The 25,082-nt window shown below is 39.3% G+C and overlaps 1 protein-coding gene and 1 long non-coding RNA gene across 25 annotated transcripts in view; one reads left to right on the plus strand and one right to left on the minus strand.

Moving 5' to 3' along the window:
- Window positions 1-25,082, minus strand: part of LOC309378900 — a 485,967-nt gene that overhangs the window by 124,958 nt on the left and 335,927 nt on the right. The window lies entirely within an intron of this gene.
- Window positions 1-25,082, plus strand: part of PLEKHA5 (pleckstrin homology domain containing A5) — a 170,730-nt gene that overhangs the window by 109,061 nt on the left and 36,587 nt on the right. For 23 of the 24 annotated variants that reach the window (XR_014172137.1, XR_014172138.1, XM_081926777.1 and 20 more), the window contains 5 exons: window positions 3,229-3,333; window positions 8,427-8,499; window positions 14,916-15,016; window positions 16,582-16,697; window positions 23,364-23,828. Coding sequence is in view for 22 of the 24 variants with exons in the window: in XM_081926777.1 (XP_081782903.1) it covers window positions 3,229-3,333; window positions 8,427-8,499; window positions 14,916-15,016; window positions 16,582-16,697; window positions 23,364-23,828 (860 nt within the window). In the remaining 2 variants the exon portion in view is untranslated. Of the gene's footprint in view, window positions 1-3,228; window positions 3,334-8,426; window positions 8,500-14,915; window positions 15,017-15,048; window positions 16,177-16,534; window positions 16,698-23,363; window positions 23,829-25,082 lie in introns of those variants that run through there. The other variant, XM_081926776.1, reaches the window with a different exon arrangement.

The following is a 25,082-nucleotide window of genomic DNA, read 5'->3' on the forward strand; positions in this document are numbered from 1 at the left end:
TGGAGGGCCGAGTTTGCCTATGCCTGATATAATGGACAAGATATAATCTTGTCCAGGGAAGCCCCAGACATAACTTGATGAAACTAATGCCAAGTTTCCAACAATGTAACAAAGAGGTTTATTTGCCCCATATTTTTTTTGCAAGCTTTGCTTTAACTACTTCCTGGCTGAATGTCCATCCATTCCTTATGTACCAAGGTCTAAAACAAAAGAGGCATTGGGGGAATATGGTGAAAAAAATGTGAGCATGCCTTCAGAAATCGTTGGCAGATTGGGGGCATTTTTTACGTATTGCTACTGGTTTCATATAACCTCCAATGAGGAGGTTCAAAGCCATGGAAAATCCTTCCTCTGCAACCACATAATTGTTTGCAGATTCAGAAACCCTTCACTATGTTAGTTCACATTTCAGAAAACCATCTTCCGAGAAAGTGCTTAAAACAGCACATGAAGGGAAAGACTGCTGACAGTCAAGTCTACTTTAAACACTAAGCAGTACATTTGCAGTTTTATGTAACTCAGTTGATAGAGCATGAGACTCTTAATCTCAGGGTTGTGGGTTCAAGCCCCATGCCGGGCAAAGGATTCCTGCATTGCACGGGGTCAGACTAGATGACCCTTGTGGTCCCTTCCAGCTCCACAATTCTGTGATCTAGTATTGTGCATGCCCATTATCTTTAAGTAAGTAAGGCACTAGTTGGAAAACAAGGTCTGTACTGCTTCACACTATAAAAGTGCACACCTCTTGTTGTATAGGGGTGCTAGGATTTACTTGATACCACTGAGTATTTGAGTTCCTAGAATGGTTCTGTTAGCTAGAATCGGAAGAAAATCATCAGTGCACTGATTCAGTTATCGTAATGCATATTCACAGTTGTGGGTAAGATGTGTGTGACTGTAAAGATTCACTTTGAGTTCCATGTTGTTCCTTGTACAAAAGTGAGCAAGTTTATATCCCAAGTCCCCAACAGATGTTTGATTGTCATATTCCATTTATTATTTATTCCTTAAGGTTTAGCATCCTCCGGTAGATTAGAAAAACAGTGGGGTGTCACCACTGCTCTTGTACCCTTTCCTGCTTAATGAGCAGGCTTGTTCAGTCACATCACTTTTACTTTGAGACATTCTGCAAGACATTGATCACTAATCAGCTCTCTAATGGACTGTATGTCACAGAAATATATGCAATAGTTATAAAAGTTAATGGACCTTGATTGTACAGAAGTGAGCATAGTCTTCTAGTACAGTTATGAGAATACACGATACAAAGAGCTGAGGTTACGGAGTGGGTCAAACGTTGGCATTTAATTCATGTCAGGGTATTAATAGGTTCTGGAATGTGCAACATAACTGTTAAGCATTTTCTTCAATGGTTTTGCTGAATTTTTAAATGGCATCTCTAACTTTTCCTGAAGTTTTGCAAGTTGTAGTATTTATCTAAGAATGTTTTTAAAAAGTTGTTTCTGCTTCTTTGGTGCTATTCACATATTTCAGTTCTATTGCACCTAGAATAGTATCCACGAAGAGAGCAGTAGCAGACCTCAGGTATGCTCCCTCCAACCCACTCCTCTCACTGTAAAAACATGTGAACAGCCAAATAGGAGATGCTGCAGTTATTTCAGCCCATTAAGGTTTCACTTTTTGCAGTGCGAGAAGAAACCTAAAAGGAGTGATCTCAAAACTCTTTCCTACTGTCTCTCCAGGAATGATCCTAGAGAAGGGGGAAGGAGCTGAACAATGTGAGCTTTGTTCAGTTGCTTTGGTTTCACATTAATCTAATATAGGTCTTAACCAATCTCTCACAAAAATGCTTATTTCACACTTTTGAAAGTAAGGTATCATGATTAAAGTATGTTTTTAACCCTCTAGTTTTATATTAGATTTCCTCTGATGTACATTGCCAGTTAAAAGGTGCTGGGAGAGGGATTCATTTCCTTGCCTGCTTTGAATTGCCTTCACTAGTGTTTTTTGAAACCTCTTTATAAATTGTTGTCTCCTTGCCAATGGACCATGCTTTCCAGACATTCCCTGGATAGTACTTTCACTAGCAAACATCTAATAAGTTGCATTCATTGTATCAGTGGTGTAGCTGACAGTACACGATGTACACCGTTCTTTACTACTCAAGGGCAACTTGAGAGAGATTGAATATGACCTTATTCATCTTTTCTAAGTGTGGGCCTGCTGGTTCATGCTACTGCATCCCAGTTCACCTTTGCTCCTTCAATCAGTCTCAAAGACCTGCAAAAACAGCTATCAGGAAAATACCAGAGTGAAACAGAGTTAATCGCTTATTAATTCTGGTTTCTGTGGTGTGCAACTTGTGGAAGTTGATTTAGCAGATAATCTTCTCCGTGTTAGATTCCCAATTTGTCAAGAGCTGAGCAAAAGAGTGACATGACCATTGCCATCTTGAATTTGTAACATATGCACCCAACCTGCCTACTCTAATAATAATAATAATTATTATTATTATTATTATTATTATTTATTTATTTATATCCTGCCCTCCCCAGCCAAAGCCGGGCTCAGAGTGGCTAACAACAGTAAAATGATACAACATTCTAAAATCATTTCATTATAAAATCAGTTCAAATCAGATTAATGGCTAGAGTTCTGTGAGGATTGCCAAAGGAGGGAGTGAGGCTGTGCCCTGGCCAAAGGCCTGGTGGAACAACTCCGTCTTGCAGGCCCTGTGGAAAGATGTCAAGTTTATAGAAGATTATAGAAGCCACGGAGCTGGTCTATTGTATTTGTGTGAATTGCAACACAGAAAGAATTGAATCAGTCAAGTGGAAACTCAAATCTCTTTGTGATTTTAACCCACCCCAAGCTGTTTTGATTTTCTGCTGAGGTCTGTCTTCTCTATTTTTAGTTCTCTTCCTAGAATCTGTACTGCATTTAATGTTTTGGCCCTTTTAAAAAGTAGTGCTATGTTTATGTAATATCCTATTAAGTCCCAATTTAAATGTTTTGATCCTGATCTGTCCTGGGATTTGTTTCTTTCCCTCTGTAGAAAACTTCAAGAAATGCCTAAACCAGCAAAACCTACAAGGCAGTTACTTATTTACCCAACTAACAGAATAAAGCTGTTTCTTAACAAGTCCTGAGGGGATCACATGATGAGGAGCAACTGTGTCTCTCTGAGGATAGCCATGCATGTGTACTTATTCAATGTAAAAGATATTGGCGTTGCATTTTCTAATCCTTTTAATTTTATTTTTTTAGACATCACGCTCTTCAAAGAAAGTTCATAATTTTGGGAAGAGGTCAAATTCAATAAAAAGGAACCCCAATGCACCTGTTGTTCGACGAGGCTGGCTTTATAAGCAGGTATTATTCCTTCCTGAATATAATATAGATAATAACAACTTTATCTGAAGTGATGTGTTTGTAATTATGGGTGGTAACCTCTTCCAATACACACTTTTAATATTCCTCAATATATGATGATGGAAATTTGCTAATGGCATGCCCGAGAGAATCCTGTAATTGCAAATTAGTGATTTCCCTTTTTGAGTTTCTTGGCGAAAATGGTGTAAGGGTTTGCTGGCCCTATTAGTAAATATTCCATTTGAGACACAGCAGTAATTTCAGGGTTGTATCCAGTGCTGTGCAAGTGGAGTTCTGTTTGCACAGTGTTTCTTTTCTTAGAAACATTGTTTCTATTCCTCCCCCTGACAAAGAATGCTTCAACCCTCTGGAACTAATTGTCAAGGCATGTGAGGGGCTGGAAAGAAAGTTCCTTGTCTCCCCAGAGCTCTCCAGGCACATGTAGTCCCTGAAAAAACTTCTAAGGGCTTGGTTGTTTTATTGAACAATGTGGGGTGGGACATGAGGTGGGGCATTAGGGGGTTGCCCCAAACTGGGCTCAGAATCTAAGTGAAGGCATCGTAAGGACGTTGGTGGAAATAACCCCCCACGTGCTCCACCTGTGCCTCATTCCGCTTTGTTGAAGGGGCCATTGTGGAGAGGCTTTTCTGTAGTACAGGTAGATATTACCTCCCACGAACTTCCTTAAATTATCATCTTATTCAAGCCCCTGGCTCAGATTTCAGGGTGATAGGAACCTACCTCTGTCCGGTGTTCTGGGATCAGTAGTGACAGGTTTAGCTCACACTCCAGCGGTGTCATCAAGTGACGGACTTCAATTTCACCCATTTTTTAAATGTTGCTAAAAATCACCTAACACTTTTGCCTTACCCAAGCTTTCATCTTTGCAGTATAACTCAATTGGCATTCTATATTTTGCGACGTCTATTGATGAAACCTGTTCATGGAGTCAAGAACATTGTTACTTTGATTGCATTTTTAAGTTACTAGATGTTGCTGAAAGAGTTTCATTAAATGACAATCAATAATGCCAGCTCCAGCCTTTAAGCAGCTGTCACAGGGCAGAACTTCTGCTTTTATTTTTGTATTAATGAACTAAGTAATTGAGTATGGAGTTTATTGGCGGCTAGTCACGGAATAGAAATTAGACAACTCTTTGAGATCTACATGGCATGTGCACCCTATTTTTCTCTGAAGAAAGCTTATAACATCTGGAATAAGATAATTGCTTCCGTACTTTAGCTTTTTGATACAGCCGAATATTTTGCTTGTAACTAGTTTGAAGCACTGTTTATATAACACACTAAAGGTAATCCCACTGTCAAACATTTTTTTCAAAAAAAATATAAAGCGTCAGACATGTACAGAGGGTGAATCCCTATGCCAGAAGTCTCCTGCACATGCAAAACTAAGTCATACTGGATAGCTCAGTTGGTTGGAGAATAGTGCAGATAATGCCAAGGTTGCAGGTTTGATCTCCGTATGGGTTAACTTAGTATTCCTGCCTTGCAGTGGGTTGGACTAGATGACCCTCAGGGCCACTTCCAACTCTACATTCTATGAGTCTAACATCTGGAGACCCCAGGATGGGAAATGCTGATATATAAACTAGTTTGCCATTTATAGTGCCCTTGAGAGAACGTTACCACGTTCCGCGCAATAAAAGTTACAAACCCAGGTATATAACTATTACTTCGGCATATGCAAGATAACATGCTTGCCTCTTTTAATATGCAAAGCTAGTACTAAGCTGTAGTGCTATGGTGGGGAACTATGACCTTCCAGGTGCTGTTGGACTACAACTCCCATCATTCTCCCATCCAATGGGAGCTGGGGTCAAGCAAACTCTTAGAAGTGCCTTTCCTCTCAATATTCAGGGGGGAAACCACTTTCTTTTAAATAAAAAAGCATAATCTGCCAAAATACTGTAGAACCAAACTAGCCATGCCACACGTTCCCCATCTATGCTATAGCATAGTCATATACTACAGTTAGTTGTTTTATTAACAGCATTTATACTCTGTCTGTTCAACATTATTCATCCTACCAAAGTAATAAGAAACAAATGTATTCTGTAAAAAAGAGGGAGGGAACTTACATGCTAGCACAACAAACGAAAGCATCACTTCAAATAGATAATAAAATCAAAACTGCCCTAATTCTTTTTATTTAATTTATGAAAGCAGCTTAACATGAAGAGTTCTTAAAAGCTTGAGAAAAGTGTTTGCCTGGCATTTAAATGACAGCAACAAGGGTGCCAGGTGGGGTTCCTCAAGGACTGCATTCCAAAACCCAGGAGCCACCCTAAAAGTGTTCTCTCTCTCTGGTCACCAGCTGTCACAACTCCACATAACGGCGGTGCCTAGAGAGAGATTCAAATGACATTCTTGAAGTACAAGCAAATTGATATGAGAGTGACAGGCCAACAGGTATTTGAGTTCTAAGCTATGCAGAGTTTTAAAAGTTAAGATGAGAACTTTGAATTGAGTTTGGAAGCTTACAGGGACCCAGTGGATTTGTTGCAATACAAATGAGATATTATCTCTTTACCCAGTCAATGTTAGTGATCTGGTGCACTCTCTCTCTCTCTCTCTCTCTCTCTCTCTCTCTCTCTCTCTCTCTCTCTGTGTGTGTGTGTGTGCGTGCTTAAGACTATCTATTTTGAATAAATAGACTACCTGCATTTTTAAAACTGTTGACAGCTTCAAATACTTTTAGGTACAAAATTTGCATCAGTACTTAAAATATGTTGAGAGATGCATTTGGAATATGTGAGTTAAAAACAAAACAAACAAAGAACAGAGAAAAAATTGTTGGTGGGGGTATTTTATTTTTGTTTAGTAATCATTAAATGCTTGGGAAAGTAGCATATTTGTTTGAAAGAAGATTGTCAGATGAGAAGCTGGCACCTTGAGTAGAATTTGGGGTTAGAAGTCCATAAAATTCCTAAGTAAAAGTGGAACATCTAAATACTTGCTTTTCTACTTAGGGGTGCATAACTTGAGAACAAGAAAATGGACACATCTGATGAGAGATCTTAGCAAAATAGTATACCAACTGCCCTTTTCTGTTTTAAGAATATTCAAAGATTTGGCATTCATTATTCTGCCACCCCTAAATATCATCTCAAGCCCATTCATCAGGAGAGTACTTAAAATTCACTAAAACCTTTTCTTCTTTAGGCCGATATTAACATATTTATTAAATTTTATTATCAGAGTATGCACACACACAGCTGTGGTGGCGGTAGCCATTCATTCTGTGAAACACATTGCAAATTGATTATAGACATAAAAGCAAATAAAATTACTTCAGGAATAAAGTTTTTTTGTATCTGGAGGCATTTACTTAACAGTAACAGTATGGCCGATAAGAAGAGTAAAAACAGTTTCTGGGAAATGTGTTTCGTTTCCCACATTTTATTGTTCTTTATATCCTGCCTTTCCTCCAAGGAGCTTAAGCTGGCATACATTATTCTCTTCTCTCCCCTCCTATTTCCCCCCCACAACAACCCTTTGAAGTAGACTAGGCTGACATTGTGTCCATAAGAAGCTGCCTTATACGGAGCAAACCATTGGTTTATCTAGCCCAGTATTGACATAGGAAGCTGCCTTATATTTGGCCAGACTGTTAGCCCATCTATCCCAATTTTGGCTACTCTCAGTGGCAGCAGTTCTCCGGGGTCTCTGGCAGAGTTAATCTCCCATCACCACCTACATGAACCTTTTAGATATTGTAGGAATTGAAGCTGGAACCTACCCCAGTGCTGCCTGTTCTGCCAGCAGCTCTCCCAAGATCTCAGGGAGTGATGTTACAGTGAGAATGTGTGAACCTCCACATGCAAAGGATGTGCTCTTCACTGAGCAAAAGTCTCTCACCCTGAAGTTCCAGAAGTATCTATCTACAGAGCTTTTATAGCTACCTTCCACATAAGTTAAATTAGGAGCTTGTGGGTTTGGCACTAGTTGCTTCTTCACTGTACCACTAAGAGTGTGCACATTTTTGAAAGAGCTGGGGCTTTTAGCATTCTAAATCTGTCGGGTTTCTAGATACTCAGTTTGCTGTTCAGTGGCATCTCCTTGCAGCCAGGAAGGATTTGTAAGTGATGAGATGCCCACCATCTGTGAAGTCTTCTTCAGGAAACTGAGGACTGGCTATAATTGCTTGGGTGAAATGGACAGTTGTTCTCTGCTTACTCAGGGCTGGTTTACACAAACATGTATATTACTTGGTCTCATTGCTCAACTGTTCTCAGATAAATGTGCCTCTACTTAAAAATACTATGTGGTGACAAAGAAGAGCCCTGCTGGATCAGGACAAAGGTCTGTCTAGCCAAACATCCCAAACATAGTGGCCGACTGATGCATCTGGAAAGACCATGTGGGCAAAAAGTCATTTTCTGCAATTGTTTCCAGCAACTGTTTTTCAGAGGCATCCTCTGCGAAGTGCATGTTTCCAAATAAGATCCTAAAGATAAGAAAATTAACATTTTGAGAAATTAATTTATGAGATAAATCACTATCAAGCATATGCAACTTGTTCTTCAGAGGTATGCTGCCTTTGATCATGGCAATAGCATTTAGACACTATCTGATGAGGTGGTGATGAACCTTTAGTGTCTTCCTCACAGATATAACAATGCTACAGTCAACCAGTGAAATCACTCACAAACGCTGTATAATGACTTCACAGTTGCAGTGCTGAACTCTGGCTTTTAGAGCTGAGGCTTGGTGAGCTTGAGCTCACGTTAAACCTTTGACCTAGGACAGGCACCGCATTCTCCTGTGGCGAGGAGGGCAAGGCAGCAGTGGCACTTTTCTTTTTACACCTGTATATATATTCCATATAACTTCTGAAGAAGACCTTGTATTGGTAGCATATACTTCCCATTACATGACCCCCTCCAAAGCAAAAGGGTGTCAGGAAGGGGCCTGCATTTTGCTCACAGCAAGTCCAGGTGCCACCTCAAGTGTCACAAGAGGGAGATGCGGGCTCTTATTTTGCCAGTCTCTTTAATGTCTTATTTTCTGTTAAATGTCATCAAAGCCTTTAAATTGTTGATTCTTATGGATTGTATGTTTGATTTCATACAGGATAGCACTGGCATGAAGCTATGGAAGAAGCGATGGTTTGTTCTGTCCGATCTGTGCCTCTTCTATTATCGGGGTAAGTTTCTAATGGTTAGAGGCTAACCTAGGCCTTCCAAAGATGACATATGTCAAACTTTTAAAATAAAGGTTTTGAAACTGTCCTGCTGATAAAAACTTAAAGGGGCTAATTTAACACTAAACTTAACGTGCTCCGCAGAACATGTGTGATTATTTGATAAGAACTGCATCATAAGACAAGACTGTGTAAAGGAACTCTCTGAATTGCAGTGTGAATAATGTAATTTCTTTTCTTTCTGTTAACCTGATGCACTGCCAGAGGCTATGTCTGATGTCGTTTCCTATTATTCTACCCATTTGCAAACAAAGTAATCCTTGCATCTGCAAGAATTTAGAAAATTAGGATTTTTGTAAAGTTCACACACTTGACTGTTGTGCCCAGAGAACCCTCCTATTCCTCTTAATTCACTGGTTCCATGCAATAAGGCAGTTCTAAGTGCTTTTTGTGTAGCTGGTGAGGGGTGGGGTGATGTGAAGAAGCAGGTTTACAAGAAGCTTAACTACAAGCGACCCAGGGCAACTCTTTTTAAAGCATTCCCCCCATGTAACTTGTTGACATTGTAAACCAGGGATGGGGAACCTGCAGTCCTCCAGGTGTTAGCTACAACTTCTACCATCCTGGCCATTAGCCATTCCAACAACTTTTCTAGAGTCACAGATCCCTGACCCTTGTTCTGAATAGAACTATTCTTCCTCTGTTCTATGGCCTTTGGAATGAAAAGTGTGCCTGTACCTTGCTCACCATCAATGGCTACATGAAAGTCTTTCATGAGCTGAAAGTATTTATAGGATTAATGTTTGCTGTTTCAGTCCATTATACATTAAATATGCATTACTGAGGGATAACCATTCTCCTTCCAGCTGATTCTCATAATAATTATAAACTAAAAACATTCAGAATAGTAATATGTTTGTTGTCTTGATAACTCTGCAGTGCATTTGATGTTTATGGCCTGTAGATCCAGTAAACTGTGACTAGACTGGACAGTTTGGCAAAGATCATGGTGGGCTTCAAAAGTAAATATAACATTTGAAACATTTAATATAAGCTCTTAGTAACTTTGTCCTTTATTATCTAATGTTTTCAGCATAATACTCTAAAATTCTCCAACTTGCCCCAGTACAAGATCTACAAACTTCAAAAAATATATTTTACATTGTTTATGCTTAAGATGTGCAAAACACCACGTTCATGTTACGATGTTCTTCATATCTGTGGTCTATATGTATTACGTGTCTTGAAACAACTATCAAGCCCAGCCTCAAGTCAAAATTGCAGCCTGTCAATCTGAGATGGAAGGGGTTGTATAAGTAAGGCCAAATCAACAGTAATTGAATATTGGCTGTTCATTGTATGAGAGGTAGTAAGGGGAAAATATCAGGAAGGGTTAAACTTTTGAGTTTGGGTGATGAAATTCAGAGCATCCATTGATGAAATCAAGAAAATTAATACACAATTCATGATATTGAAATGAAGTGGGAATCAAGATTTTGCAATATCATAACAGCAATCTGTAAAACTTAAAAGAAATCATTTGAAATAGAGTTAATCCCTCTGCAAAATGACCATTATAAACATTTAGGGTAATTTAAAGCACCAAAGTTCTCATGCAGTAACAACTTAATTCAGAATCTTTGTGTGGATTTCTCCTTTTAAAAAGAAAGATTATAGGTTGTTGAAAAAACCAAGCCACTGCTGAGTCAAAATTAGTGTAACTGTAATACTGTAATTTTAGACATGGAGACTTTGGTTGAGCTAAAATTGTACTATAATTAGGTAGGTGGCCAGATTGTTGGTGGGTTTTCCTGCTTAGAAGAAAAATCAGCTTAGCTTTCTTCACACAAGTATGCAACTTCTTCATTCAGGGCAACCATTTTAGCTTTTTTGAGAAATATCCCATTGTGCACATCGAGAATATTAATCATAGCCTAGTACAAAAGTTTTACTTATCTGTGTTGCTAATTCTCTTCAATATTTTCCACTTGATTAAATTATTGGTTTTAGGCTAGATAAGAAATATAAAAACCGATCTGCTTAGATTGCATGAATAAATAAACCAAAGCTATTTATATACCCATCCTCTGGGAAGCAATTGAAGCAGATGGAGTTAGATAACCAGATGTTCTAGTAATCATTTGCAAGCATTAGTAATGGTTATGAGAACACATCAGACATATTAATCCTCACCTATTCATGTTTGAATGCTATGTTTTGTTTTGTTTTGTTTTGTTTTAAAAACTTAGCTTATACTTAATGTGTATGCTTATAATACCATTTGATAAAGGTTGTGTAGGTTCACACAGAGTTCTCTACAGTCATACCTTGGGATGAATACACTTCAGCTTAAATATTTTCGGGTTGCCCTCCACAGCGACCCGGAAGTAACGGAGCGCATTACTTCCAGGTTTCGCCGCTCGCACATGCACATACCATCAAAATGACGTCACACGCATGCGCGGAAGCAGCAAAACGTGACACACAGACACGCAGTCACGTCTTACGTTCACTTTAGGATGCTAAAGGGGCTCCGGAACGGATGCTGTTCGCATCCAGAGTACCACTGTATTTCTGATTTGGACCTCTCTTGGTTGCTAAGAAGACTAGTTTGGAGGGAGAGTGTGGTTCTCTAATTTTGTTTCCTCCCATCTTTTCTGATTTGGAGGGTATGGATCCCTGAAGCAGAATGTGTGCGGAGAGCAACTATGCTCTTTCCTGTTATTTTGGACTGGGATTTTCTCTGATTGATCTTGCTTTCCTTCAGTTTGGTCCTTGGGAAACTTTAAAACACATGACAGGTCCAGATTGCTGTCCTTGTTTTTTTCTTCCTGCCACCTGAAACTCCTTTGTCCTTCTTCCGTCTTGCGTAGTGCATTTTCTTCTGCAGCAGTTCTAAAGCATCAGAAGTGGAAGCTTGGGTTCATTTGTACTTTTAAAACAGCACTTGTTATTGTTTGGCATTAATATAATATCATGAGAATACAAGTCCCTACCCCAGAGTGTTTGCTATCTAAGGAGAGAGGAACAAGGGAGAAAAAAGAGGAAATTGAGGCAATTAAACAGGAGAAGAATAGGCAATCTTCCTCAGATGTTGCATCCGATAAGTTGGACTATGGTCCACAGATGTATATGCCATAATAAATTTATTAGTCCTCTGACACCTTCAATACAATGTGTGTTTTTTGGCAATTATTTCAGTTTCATTTACTTAGATTTAGCTACAGTAGAATAGCATACTGGTAATATGTTTAGAGCTGCTACCATCACTTTAGTAGTGTTGCAGTTTAACTGTAATTGGACTTGTTATAGTTGTAATGACAGAGAGGCAATCTATAAAACTTAAAATAAATTTATACTTACATAGCATTTCCCCCAATTGCTCAAATCACACTTACTCAGTAATCCTTATAATGATCCTGTAAACTAGTCCAGTGTTCTTAACTCCATGTTATAGATGGAGGGCTGGATTTTGAGGGATCCTGACTTGTCTGAGGCCACTTTGGAAGTTTGTAGTTGAGCTAAGATTTGAACCACAGGTTTCATAGCCTGTAGTTCATGCATTCAACTACAACATACTATGCTAGGTTGGACTGGGTCGCATATCCCATACATACTGTGCCAGGAAGCTGTGCAGATCTCCACTCTATTCTGTTTCAGCACTTTAAGCAAACCCACTCCAAACACACAGAGCCTTCATTTATTTATGTTTGGTAAGTTACAAACTGTTTTTCTATTCCTGGCAGAGGCTTGCTATTCTGGTATTATAAAAACTCTGTTTTTCAGCATCCTTTTTATTGCTTTTGCTGGAGGATAAAAGACCAATTTCACCTTTGTTGCAAGCAACAGAGCATTCTAATTGAATAAGCATTCTAATTGAAGGCCTAGGATAAAAGAGTCTTCTTTTATTTATTGTTTCCTTTTTATTTTCTATGTGAAAATAAAAATAGATGCAGGAGGCAAAGAAATCTGTGGACAAAAGCTCATCTAAAGGGAATTTATAATATAATGTTGGTACAGTAAATAAATTCAGTATAAAAGTGGTTGTGTACATATCTACTAGAAATAATACCTGGCCATAATTCACTCAAAATTAGGTAGTTTTATCTGTGGTGTAGATTGATAAGAGGTTTTCTGCCAGAATAGGGGATCCAATTCTTTTAAAAAGTTTCCCCCTTAGTAAAGTCTCAAAGCTTGCCTCCGTGTGGGTAATAGAGAACAATCACTGGCCTCTTGCTACAGTACACTTTGAATGGAGTCACCATCTATTTATTGTCTGGCTGTGGGTAGAGCCAGGCCATGTCATAGACCAACAACAGGAGGGGGCTGTATATGAAACATAGAACTTGTGCTTTGGGAAGAAAGCATTGAGCCACAAAGCTGAATCTTGATTTGGGATCCATTGTTTTCAGGGAGCCACAGTTGTACCTGCACTGGGCTTCTTGTCACAGATAGTCCTTAATTTTGGATATACTCCCGTCAGTTTCTTCTCTCTCGTTTCACCATTCCCAGCCTTGGTTCCGCCACTGCCAGTTGTGTTCCAAGGTTGATGCTGTGAACGAGTCAGTAGTGGTTGGTTTGCCTCTTTTCTTCAGCGAAACTAGTATTTCTACATGGATTTGGTTGGTTTCCACAGGTCTTGCATAGATCTGGTGGACTGTACATGCAGGCAGCGACCATTTTAGATGTGTCAGATATGTGTGTGACCATGCCGAACCTGGAAGTGACCCAAAAGCGTCACACAAAGGGGCAGAGTAGGGGGCGGGCAGGGGTGTAGGCAGAACTGGGTGTTTGCAGGCTTTTTCAGAGGTGTTTCAAATATACGTGATTTCACTTAAACACATGGTCCCTTGGAATGTAACCCCCCACGTAAATTGGGAGTTGTCTGTATTCTCAAATGATGACAATAATACTATAATTAAGATAAGACTATACATGAGTAAATATAGCACACTCTAGAGCATCTATTTGTATAGATGCCTTTAAGAGCATGGCAATTAATGTAGTACTTTTAGATATTTAGATATATTACTTAGATCCAAATACCGGTATATTAAAACTTGCTGTGGCCTTTGAGCATGAAAGTTAAGATGGCCAAACTGTGGATATTGTGAATTTCATGCTGCTGAATTTCATACAATACTTGTACAGTTACATTTTCTGTCATGGGTACTAGCATACCGAAATGCCCTCATATATTACAAACTTTGCACCCAAAAGTGTATTTGGTCAAGAATGGCTTGTACTTTCTGTATTGCAGAAGATTTATGTTTAGGCATTAATAGCATGGTCCTTTTAGTCTAGCCTGCCTTGCAGGCTGCATGCTCACTTTGGAAAAATAGTGTCATTTTCCTTCGATGTTGCCATTAAAGACAGCCGTAAGAAACATGGCTTGAATACTCAACATTCTGCTGTTGTACGTGATAGCTTTTCTTTTGGGCCAGGCATTCATTGTGATTGCCGCACTCACACAGGGGGCATTGGCAGGCGCATGAACTGCAAATTTGTGTGTTCGCCTTCATGTATTAAACAGCTCCTCTATTGAAGAGGCATCATTAGCTACTCCACACTTCATAGTGCTTTGAGGTAGAGTTAAAAGCAAGATTAAAACCCTTTTCTCTATTCCAGTGATTAACTGTAATATCCAGATTTAATGCAGCTATTCAGGAGACAATTGAATCCTTCATAATATTTGTTTAGTGAAGTATTTCTGTTGATGAGTGGTGGGGGGATTCATAACACTGTTCCAGTCTGCTGAGATACTTCACCCAGCGTTTGTAAGAAGAGAACCATGGGCGGTCTAAGCTCACAAAGACTGTTGATCTGAGATGCTCCCTGCTGACATTGGGTGAGGGATGGATGAATGCATAGGGCACTGCAGAGATGGCAGAGGATTAGATGCTTGCAGTGGTATTCCTTGCTGATTGCCAAGGATTCACTTCATTTTTTACCAACTGAACTACATGATACAATTTAAATGAGCTCTTCCAACTCCTGAAGGCTATTTCTGTTTGCACAAATGTTGTCTATGTGTTCAGCATTCAGTCAAGAATCCTAGCAGGCAACAAATTTTATAAGAGGTCTACCTTGAGGAGGGAATAGACAATGATGGGCTGGGCCTCCCTCCCCCTCCCCCATAAAGTGGACTTCCAGCAAGTTCTCAGCCATTGTTTTCTCATGGGCTAGTTTTGCTCCTTGGGGTCCAAAGGCATGGTCTTTGGCTCCCTAAAGACCTGTTATGAAATGTGGAAGTTTGTTGTTCTAAAATGGTGGAGTCACTGAATTTGCCCTGAATTTCCTCCACAAATAATTTTAAGCATCTGGAAAAAGTTTTAAGTGCAAATGTCTGTTTCAGTGTTCTAGAATACAGTGCAGTAGCAGTTTGCTAGCTTAGTCAACCATTTTTATGTTATTCCTAGATGAAAAAGAAGAGGGAATATTGGGGAGCATACTTCTTCCCAGCTTTCAGATATCTATGCTTTCTTCTGAAGATCACATCAATCGCAAATATGCTTTTAAGGTAGGAATATTATTTATCCTTTGGTCTGTGGTGTGCAGGTGATCAAGAAACCATGATTGTGAACACATTCACTGTTGATTTCAGGTTAGGCAAAAGCTGCCACAGACTGAAGACTACCCCAATGTCATATTTTATTCTCTAGAGAGCTACAAAAACAAACCATCATTTGTAAAGGCAGTAAATTTCACTATTTAGTGTTATCAACATTAGTGGCTCCTCCAATGTGACTGCATATTTTACAGCTTTTTGTTTCAAAGATCCTGCTTCTTTAGTTTAGGTGTACTCTTCTTTGATGTGTGGGAAATGAGCAGTTCAGTCAATTTTGTATCTCAAGATGATGCCTACACATAACCACATTTTTGCAGCTTCTTCCATCAGCAACCTGCACAATCTAGAAGTTGTACTGGGTCATTTTTGTCAGTATTGAAATCTATCACTTGAAGCCCTAAATATGTGCACACACTTCTTCCCATCCTTGTGTTACCCTTTTAGAGAACGTTTGTTCACCCTCTGTTTCTACCTTCTTTTGGATTTCTTTGTAACCCACCTGAAACTGGATGGTTGTAGCCTTAACAGTACTAGAAGTCCCCTCATTCCCTGTAGAAATGTATGTGTCTGCAGGCAACCTTATATCCTCTGCCATGTTGGTGTGTCTCAATGGAACTCAGTTATCTCACTGCCTTAGCATCCCATTCATTGATATCTTCCTTTCTCTGCTCTCTGGGAACTTTTTGATTCTCCATGGAACAATTGGGCATGCAAGTGACACCAGGTGCAAATGGAACTCATGGGCCATCTTCTCCCTATATGAAGTCTAATCTACCTTCCTAGGCATAGTTTACTACTTGCCCACTGTGCCTCTATTTTTGTAGAAGGGCTGCTTAAAAGATTTTGCTTTTAATCTAGTTCTGTGAGCATTTGAAAATTAGTTACTTGCTAACTTGGACAAGACCAAAGTAATTAATAGCAGCTTTAAGTCGTGCCCTTGAACACTAATTTCATTTTTACAAGGTTTGTTTTATTTAATGTATGCTGGATGAATTGTAGCTGCTCTTCTGTTAAACAATCTTGCCTAACTTTACATTTTGTTTCTTGGATTTGAACTTCTTTGGGCTCCTGTTGATGATGAGTACACTAAACTGCACTGCATGTTTTAATGGGTGAGTACATAATTTAGAACCTGCTATTTTGTCCTGACTCCCAAGCATCTGAGCTAATATATTTCTATAATCTGTGCTTCTCAGATGCCAACAGTGAATTTTTATTCTGTAATTCGTAGAAATCACTTGGAAGCGCAGCAGGTGCACAGTGAAACAACAAGGCTTACAAATTTAATTCTGATATGTTTTTCCCCTAGTATAATTGCCGCAAAAGATGAGCATGATGTTGAATAACATTGTATTAGTTACCGTGTGATGAGTTTCTAGAGGCAGCCTAAATAAATCTTAAAACCAATGAATTACTTATTAAGGAAACCAGTAATATTCTTCTATTTGTTTTCTTCTCGCTCCCTTACAGACTATCGTAACTTCCCCCACCACAATGACCATGTCATTTCCAATCAGGCAGCTCATCCAAACATGAGGACCTATTATTTCTGCACAGATACAGGGAAGGAAATGGAGTTATGGATGAAAGCCATGATAGATGCAGCTCTTGTACAGACAGAGCCTGTGAAAAGGTAACACAGGTTGACAGTGCTGTAGCATCTGTGTTAGTTTATACTACCAGACTTTTATCTTTCTGTCTTGTGTAGCTATGTCTCGATAAATGAGTCATGCTAATTCTGATAGATACTTAATTGCTTTGTCAAGCATCAACTTTTTATAAATACATTTTTCAGTTAAAAGATGACTCCCCTCTGTGAACCTTCAAGGTCATGTTTAGGGGTGTGTTACTACATCTCCAGCTTTTAAAAACTTCCTAGCAACCCATACTTGGAACAATAGGCTTTTCCCTCCATCTCGATCAAGGTCCAGTGGTTTTCAAGAGACTTGTATGAGCAGACAGCACTTGTTCAAAAGTATTTACTGGAGCTGGGGAAGCAGACAAGTGTGCATCCAACTGAGCAGCACAATTTGTGGCTTACATAGTTAGAGTTTGACTCCATTGTGTCAATAATGAGATGATGAATTGTAAGAGGTGATAAGCTGATTTGAATGACCCATAGTACTGTATTATAGAATGATTTTATGTAGCATTAACGCTTTACAATAAGCTGATAAAGAGTTAATGATGGGGTAACTTCCCACGACTATTGTAGTACATTAAACCTCATCCATTGCATTGCTCGCATGATTTTAGCTTGTAAAAACAAGACTTTTAATTATAAATATAAAGGTTTCTGTGGGCTGAAGTCCTCCATGGCTTGAGGTCAAGAGCCTGTGGAATTAGAAATGTGCTGGACCAGATAGTTGAAACCTTTAACCTACCCCATTCAAAAAACTCAAACAATAAATTAAAAATAGTTAATAGTTCTGGAGAAAATGCCTTAAGCAATCCCACCTACCATTGAACCCAATGTGTTTTGACTTTTCATGATTTTGGATTTCGGCGTAATCCTTGAAGCGTAATCTTCACGTAAGTTGTAGGCTTACTGTACTTCATTTTTAATAGTTGAAATAGGTAGTTCTTCCCATGTTAGAATTAGAGCATACTGAAGATTGGGTTACATTCTGCTGGCTACACTAATTTGGAGCCATCTTGAATGAGTCATAGCTGAAGATGGTGCTTGGGGAGGAGAGAAGCTGCAACTTACCTCTTTTTCTATTCCCTTTTTTCATGCCAAAAAATAACAGTCTGAACATTTGCTGGTGAAACAACATTTCATACGAAATGAGTCATGTATGACCTCTTGCCTTTTCTGATTCTGTCTGGAGAAAGTGGAAAGGTTTCTCTCTTGCCCATAATAGTAAAACTTGGGGACATCCAGAGAAGCTGCATATTAGAAGATTCAGGACAAATAAGAGAAAGTACAGCACATGGAATTTGTCCCTCCAATATGTAGTGATGGCCACCAACTTGGACAGTTTTAAGGGGGATTAGACAGATTCTTGGAGGACAAGGCTACCAGTGACTACTAGCCACAACGGCTAGTATGTTCTGCCTCCACTGCCATTGGCAGTATTCTTCTGAATACCAGTCACTATATACAGAAAGTGTTGTTGCACTCAGATCCTGCTTGTGGGCTTCCCATGGGCATCTGGTTGTCCATTGTGAGGAGAAAATGCTGGGCTCTAGAAGAAGGCCTTTAGCCTGAACTAGCAAGGTTCTCCTCTTATTCTTATGTTTCTGTGTATCTTTAGCAATATAATATATTTTCTAGATCTCTGCTCAGTAGCAATGAATATATATAATACACATGTTATTGAAGCTATTTGGCCTTAGAGACTTAATTGTAAGTAGTCTCACAGATCGAGGTCTGGTGGAGTTTTTTCTGTTATAAGTAGACTCAGGTTTAATAATGTCCTGAGGGGTCTATTGAGAATAATTAATCCTAACAGTTTTAAATAAGCAAAAGCCCATTTAAACTTGTCACTCAAACGATGAAACAAGCTCCCATGTGGTTACAACTTTGATTATTTCCCTAATTTAGGTCACTCGTAAGAATGCACTGGCATTTTCCAAAACACTGTTGCTTTTCCTTTATCAGTTAAATTATGCTTTGCTGCAACTTTCAATGTTGTGCTGAAATTTCAATAAATGATATCCCATATTCATTGCCTATAATTTTTGGCAATTTTGGCATCATATGCAAGTAAACTATCAAACACTATCTTCTACCAGCAAGTTGTATTATTATTGAAATCTCACTGCTATCCCAGATTGACTGTATCCTAAAACTTTATTCCATTAAGAATGGAATAAAGAATAAAGGGACATAGAGTCAGTGGAGGAAGGGTGGAGCGTAATGCATGTTAGGACTTCAGGCTTTGAAGGAAGCATCAGAATGACTTGAGCATAACAGCAGAAAATACATGATTTTAGCAGATGTCTTTTGAAATTCAATTTAAGGAAAAGATGATGACAGGGGGGCAAGTCCCACAAGGAATAGGGCTGCAACAATCTAGAATTTAGACCTATAGTTTTGAAATCCTTTTCTGGTGAACTGGGGTTTCTCAATGAAAAGGCTACGAGCAGACAGCCTTCCATGACTCAGAGCTTGTTTTCCATTACTGATCCCCTCCTGTAATTTGTAGGAAAAGGAAAGTTGTGGTTGTGACCCAAGTCTCGTTCATGGAGAAAGAATGATATCAATGTTTTAGGCATGAGTAGGGAGATAGATCAAGAACAAAGGACAGTATTGTGATTTAAAAAGAGTTGCTTTAAAAGGAATCAAGCCCATATATGTATAAAAGAAATGGCAATTTGAATTCTGTATAAGACTGTAAATGTCTAGGATTGCTTAGATAGATGACTTTAAGATGAGATAAAATCAGGGTCCCCAAACAGGGGCTTGTTCCATGAATACTTTTGGGGTGGGGATTATTTCAAAATGCTTCAAACTGGAATAGAACACTGGTTACCATTGGTTACCTGACAGCTTTAAGCAAATCATGATCTTTGATTTTTAATATCTGTGTGTTCTTATTATATATAGATATTGTTATACATTGTTTTGATATTTATATGATATAGCACTGTATAAACAAATAAATCATCACCTAGGCATTGGAAAGTTTAGGGGAAGAGAATTTAATTTGTTTGGAAACTCAAGTCAAGTCCTCTCTACCTGCTCTAAAATAGCCATAGTATTGGCAGTGGGCATTCACCCCGCCCTCCCCAATAATGTGGACCAATAAGACTCCTCAAGCTGTAAAAGAAAAAGCTTGAAAAAAGCCAGTTAGAAAAGCATGAATGAAGTTGTGTTGATGGTGAGTAAAGTGTTGCACTGCAGTAAGGTTAGCGTTTCAATTTGGAAGTAAGGTGGGAGAGCGAATCCATGTGGTCAGAATCCATGGTGCTTCTTGGTAAGGCTAGATGAATGATAATGTTCCCCTAATATTTGGGGAAGGCAGGAGTTGCCAAAGACATTAAGCAGACATACCAGCAGACAGGCTTGCTAGAATAGGCAATGGGGGGGGGGGTTAGAGAGAGTGGTGCTAATTACGTTAATCACCAGCAAATCCTTGCCACCAGGATTTCTCAATAGATGAATGAGTCTGTGTGAAAAGAGTTAATTGAAGGCGGGACATTTGAAAACAATTTGTTAGAGGTTAACTTTGGTCAGTAATGAAGTGGGAGAATGTATATGGTGACAGGTAAAGATGACCCCCCGCAGTGAATGAGAAGTGGAAATAACAGAAGTGGTAACTGGAGAGGAGAGAGTTGGAGCATACCCATATTATTTTTGAAATGTCAGTGAGGCATCTAGGAAGAACAGTTGATTTGACAGTTCAGTAGGATTGGGCAAGGTGAGAGATTAATTTAGGAAAAAAGTAATCCACTTGAAGATGGTAGCTGAAACTTTAGCAGTTATGAAAATTGTTGAGAGCTCTGGTGGATTCTTACGGAGATTGGGAAAGATGAAAAGGGACAGGACAACAATTAGCAGTTATAACAGGAGAACCAGAAAAAGGGCAGTGTCCTATATCTCAAGGGGAAGGAGTGAAAGGGAAATAAGATATAAAGAACAGACAGAACTGGCTTGGAAAGTAAGAACATGACCAAAATGTAAAGAAGATGAAATCAGGAGCTGAATGCAGGATTTCTTATGAGGAGGAAAGTATTTCAAAAGTAGGAACAACAAGATTGAAATTTTAAGCAGAAAGGAGGAGCCAGCTGACACAATGTATGTGAGTAAAATATATTGGTGGAAGAGAGGGAGAACTCAGCAGGTTGTGGGACTGGGACTGGAGAGAGGATTGGCCTACTTAAATGCAGTATTCTAGTTGGAAGATGAGAATGAAAGAAAAAGTGGGATGGTGGTGAAAGCAAGCCTCTAAAATTTAATAAGAGCGGTGGATCTGCCAACATCTGAATGGATAAATTCAGGGTAAATATGCTAACAGTGCAGCTGTTTCTGTTAAATACAATTATTTTACACCACAGTTCAAGTCAGCAGATATTTTCCCCACTGTAATTATAGAAGCCACAAGTGTTTTCCCAAAGATGAATAATAACTGACATGAAACTTGCCAAATGAAGCAAATTGATGATGTCAGTGACCATGTAAAGTTTAAAATAGGATAATATTTCCTTTTATCTACTGAATGTGTGGCACAGGAGGTCCAGGAGCTAGACAGCTCAGTATATTGCTCCATCACAAAAGATGGCTTGAAATTAATGAGGATTTCAGAGGCTTTAACTGATAAAAGGAAGTCAAAGTGTGCTTTTTCAATACTATGAAGTCTGAAAATTTTGCCTTCAAATTTTTATCCCCTTGCATAGCTGTCAGATTGAATACTGCAGTTGGGGCTGTTCCTTGTGTTGATGGTTATATCAAACACAGAATTTAAGTAGTAGTAGTTTCTTCTAGTGCTGCATCTCTACGACTGAGTGATTTCCAACATAAGTGATCGAGTAGACCCATAGAAATCAGTAGGCTTTAAGATGTCAGTGAATCTGTTCTGAATTATGACTATCCCCCTTCTAAAAACTGCCCATTTTAGAGGCCAATCTCCAGCCAGCCTCATTTAGACTTGCTTTTACTGAGTTGCATTTTCAAGCTATGCCCTCTGCTGTCCTTGATGGACAATATAACAGGGTACCATACAAAGACAGACTCTGTTTATGTGGGCAACCACAGGTTGCACTATTTACTATATTGCCCACTATACATTTGACTCAGGAGGCGGTTTCTCACCCTACCGTCCACACAGGAAAGACGTCTCTCCCCAGCAGAGAAGATTCTATGGTTTCTTAGCTATAGAAATGCTTCAGTGACTCATAAAGTCGCCTTTTTTGCTTTGGTGGCCAAAAAGATCAGAAAGAAGACCCTGGACAATATAGCAGTGAACTATGTAAGGGAGACACAGAGATCTAAATAGAGGCCATTATTTGTGGCGCAACACTCCTTTTGCTTGTATTTATTTTTCATTCAGATTTGTCATGGCCAATGGTTAGTACAATAAAGTTATTTGGATTGAATTAAGGCTAGCATGGGACATCACCAATTGCTTTATCTCTGCTGTGTTCAGTCTGTTGCTGAGATTTCTGTTCTTGATCTTTGGTGTTGCTTTCTAGGGTTTCATCCAATGCTACAATTCTGTTCATACAAGATACTGCCACGTCTGCAACAGAACTTAGCATTCCACCCCTACACACCCTGAAAATATTCTCCAGGGTGTTGCGGGACTCACCAGATCAGATATTGGGGATGCATGGAGAAAGAAGGGGAATGAGAAGTCATGTCGGTTCTATCAATTCTGGTGATATCCAGCATTGGATACAATCCTTGATCTATTGTGCAGCATACAAATGTAATAAATAAATATTAAACTCAGGCATGCCCTATCCCATATGTTACATATAGGAGCCTTTCTGGATTCATTTTGTCAAAATCCAAGGCATATAATATGTTATGTGATGTTGATTGCGCAGTGTGAGATTGTGTGTTGCATGTATATTGCATATAAGCTCCTCTCACACAATATTTAGAAATGCTCAGGGCAACGGGAGTGTGCTGTTGGCCTCACCCCTGACATAGATGTCTATAAGCATGGGAGTTGGAGTCCTGGTCATACACAATAGAGATTTATTCATGTAGGCTTTTCTCTTGAAAATGTTTGTGTCTAATTCATGGACATCAAGGGCAAGGTTGGAGCAGGCTGCTCATTATTGAGAGAGGGCCAATGGTGGATCCTCATGCCCCTCTCTATGAACATTGCCTCTTCATGCAAGTAACCTGTGAAGGAGGCTGTAGACATGGGGAGTTGATGCTCATGTCTGGACATCCAGCAAGTATAGAGCTGGGCAGGAGCTCAGTGATGGGTAGCAGAGGTAGACACAGCCCTGATCTCTCATCATGCTTAGGCAAAAGATTGTTCAGGATCATCCCTTGTTCTCTTCACTTCTTTCCTTTGTTCAGAGAGTACTCAAGCAGGGAGATTATACCATGCCTTAGTAGCTTTTCTATCTGGATGCAAATATATCAGTGTGGGTTCAAAGTTCAGTACTTTTGTTGAGGTCTGTAATCTTGTACCCTATATGTTTGCCTAGCTTGTAAGTGCTGCATGAGTTGCAAGAGTTTGGATTAGATGACCCTCAGGATCCCTTCCAACTCTATGATTCTTTGATTCTAAGACTGAAGAAATTGCACGCTACTTACTAAACACACCCAAGTGTACCTGTTTCGGCATATTTCTAGTGATGTTGTTCTCCAGTGTGTATTTCTTCCTTTTTTTAGAGCAGACAAGATGACTGCTGAAAACACACCACCTCGTGAAGTGAATAATATTGCAAACCACAGAGTGCTAATTAAACCAGAGGCACAGAATAATCAGCGGAACAAAGAAGTGAGCAAAATGGAAGACAAAAAGGCCTTAGAAGCAGAAAAATATGGATTTCAAAAAGTTGGGCGTGATAGACCTTTAACAAAAATCAACAGCGTAAAACTGAATCCTTTGGGGTCAGAGTATGGGACTTTGCCAGCAAACACAGTTCCATCAGGACACTACAGGCCAATTCATTTAAATGGGTCAGAGCAAGCTGTCAACCTTATTCTAGGAGACTCTGGAGATGGAATCCATCACAACACCATTCACTCACACATAGAATCTGAACGTGTTATACAGAGAACTAATTCAATGCTTCAGCTGGAACAATGGATTAAAATACAGAGAGGAAAGGGGCAAGATGAAGAAACAAGAGGGTAAGTAATTTCAGAATTATTTGCCAATCCTGACTTCTTGGTCTCAGTGTATACTGTGACCCTGTTTAATGCTACAGTAAAATCTTAGTTGAAGTGCGAAAGGATTCCTGAAATGATCCTATATTACCACTGTTGCTAAAATATAGGATTTCAAACAGCATCTCAAGGCCTATCTAGAACTTAAATTTATTTTGATTTATATTGCACTCTGTCCTAAAGTCCTATAGACTTCTGGTAACAATCATATGTAAAAAGTTGGGCATCTTTCCCAGAATGGCTGTTCCAAGGGCAGATGATGATGATTTATTATTATTATTATTATTATTATTATTATTATTATTATTATTATTATTATTACCCTGCCCATCTGGCTGGGTTTCCCTAGCCACTCTGGGCAGCTTCCAACAAAATATTAAAATACAGTGGTCTGCTAAACATTAAAAGCTTCCCTAAACAGGGCTGCCTTCAAACAACAAGGTGCCCTCCAGATGTTACTGGACTAAAGCTTCCACCATCCTTGATTATTGGCCCATTCTGATTGGGGCTGATAGGAGTTATAGTCTATCTGGAGAGCACCACTTTGGATATCCCTGGTCTATTCCCTGTTTATCTACTTCTCTGTCCCACTCTTCATTCTAGATTTCTTTCTTTCATTAAGAAGCAAAAGTGGAACCAGTCATCAGAAGACTTTCCCTGTTGTAACTATTAAACTATTAAGCCAGCGTGGTGTAGTGGTTAAGAGCGGTGGACTCGTAATCTGGTGAACCGGGTTCGCTTCCCCGCTCCTCCACATGCAGCTGCTGGCTGACCTTGGGCCAGTCACACTTCTCTGAAGTCTCTCAGCCTCACTTACCTCACAGAGTGTTTGTTGTGGGGGAGGAAGGGAAAGGAGATTGTTAGCCACTTTGAGACTCCTTAAGGGGAGTGAAAGGCAGGATATCAAGTCCAAACTCTTCTTCTTCTTCTTGTATCTCATCTTAATATCAGTAGCTCGGTTAGTAGCTCTTCATGGTCTCAGAAGTCTTTCACAAACTTGCTGGTGATGCTGGGAGTTGGACTTCTTCCATGAAAATCATGCATTTCCATGCTGAGCTTATTATTATACATCATCATCAACATTAAATTTATTACCTGCTGTTCACCAGCAGGTCCCAGGATGAGTTACAACAGGGTGTTTTTTTAAAAAAACTTTTAAGTTGCATAGCTCTGTTGCAAACTTATTTACACTCCTCTCTCAGTTCAGCAAGGCAATGA

The sequence above is a fragment of the Podarcis melisellensis genome (genome assembly GCF_964234715.1).
Source record: "Podarcis melisellensis genome assembly, chromosome: 10".
Classification (NCBI taxonomy): domain Eukaryota; kingdom Metazoa; phylum Chordata; class Lepidosauria; order Squamata; family Lacertidae; genus Podarcis; species Podarcis melisellensis.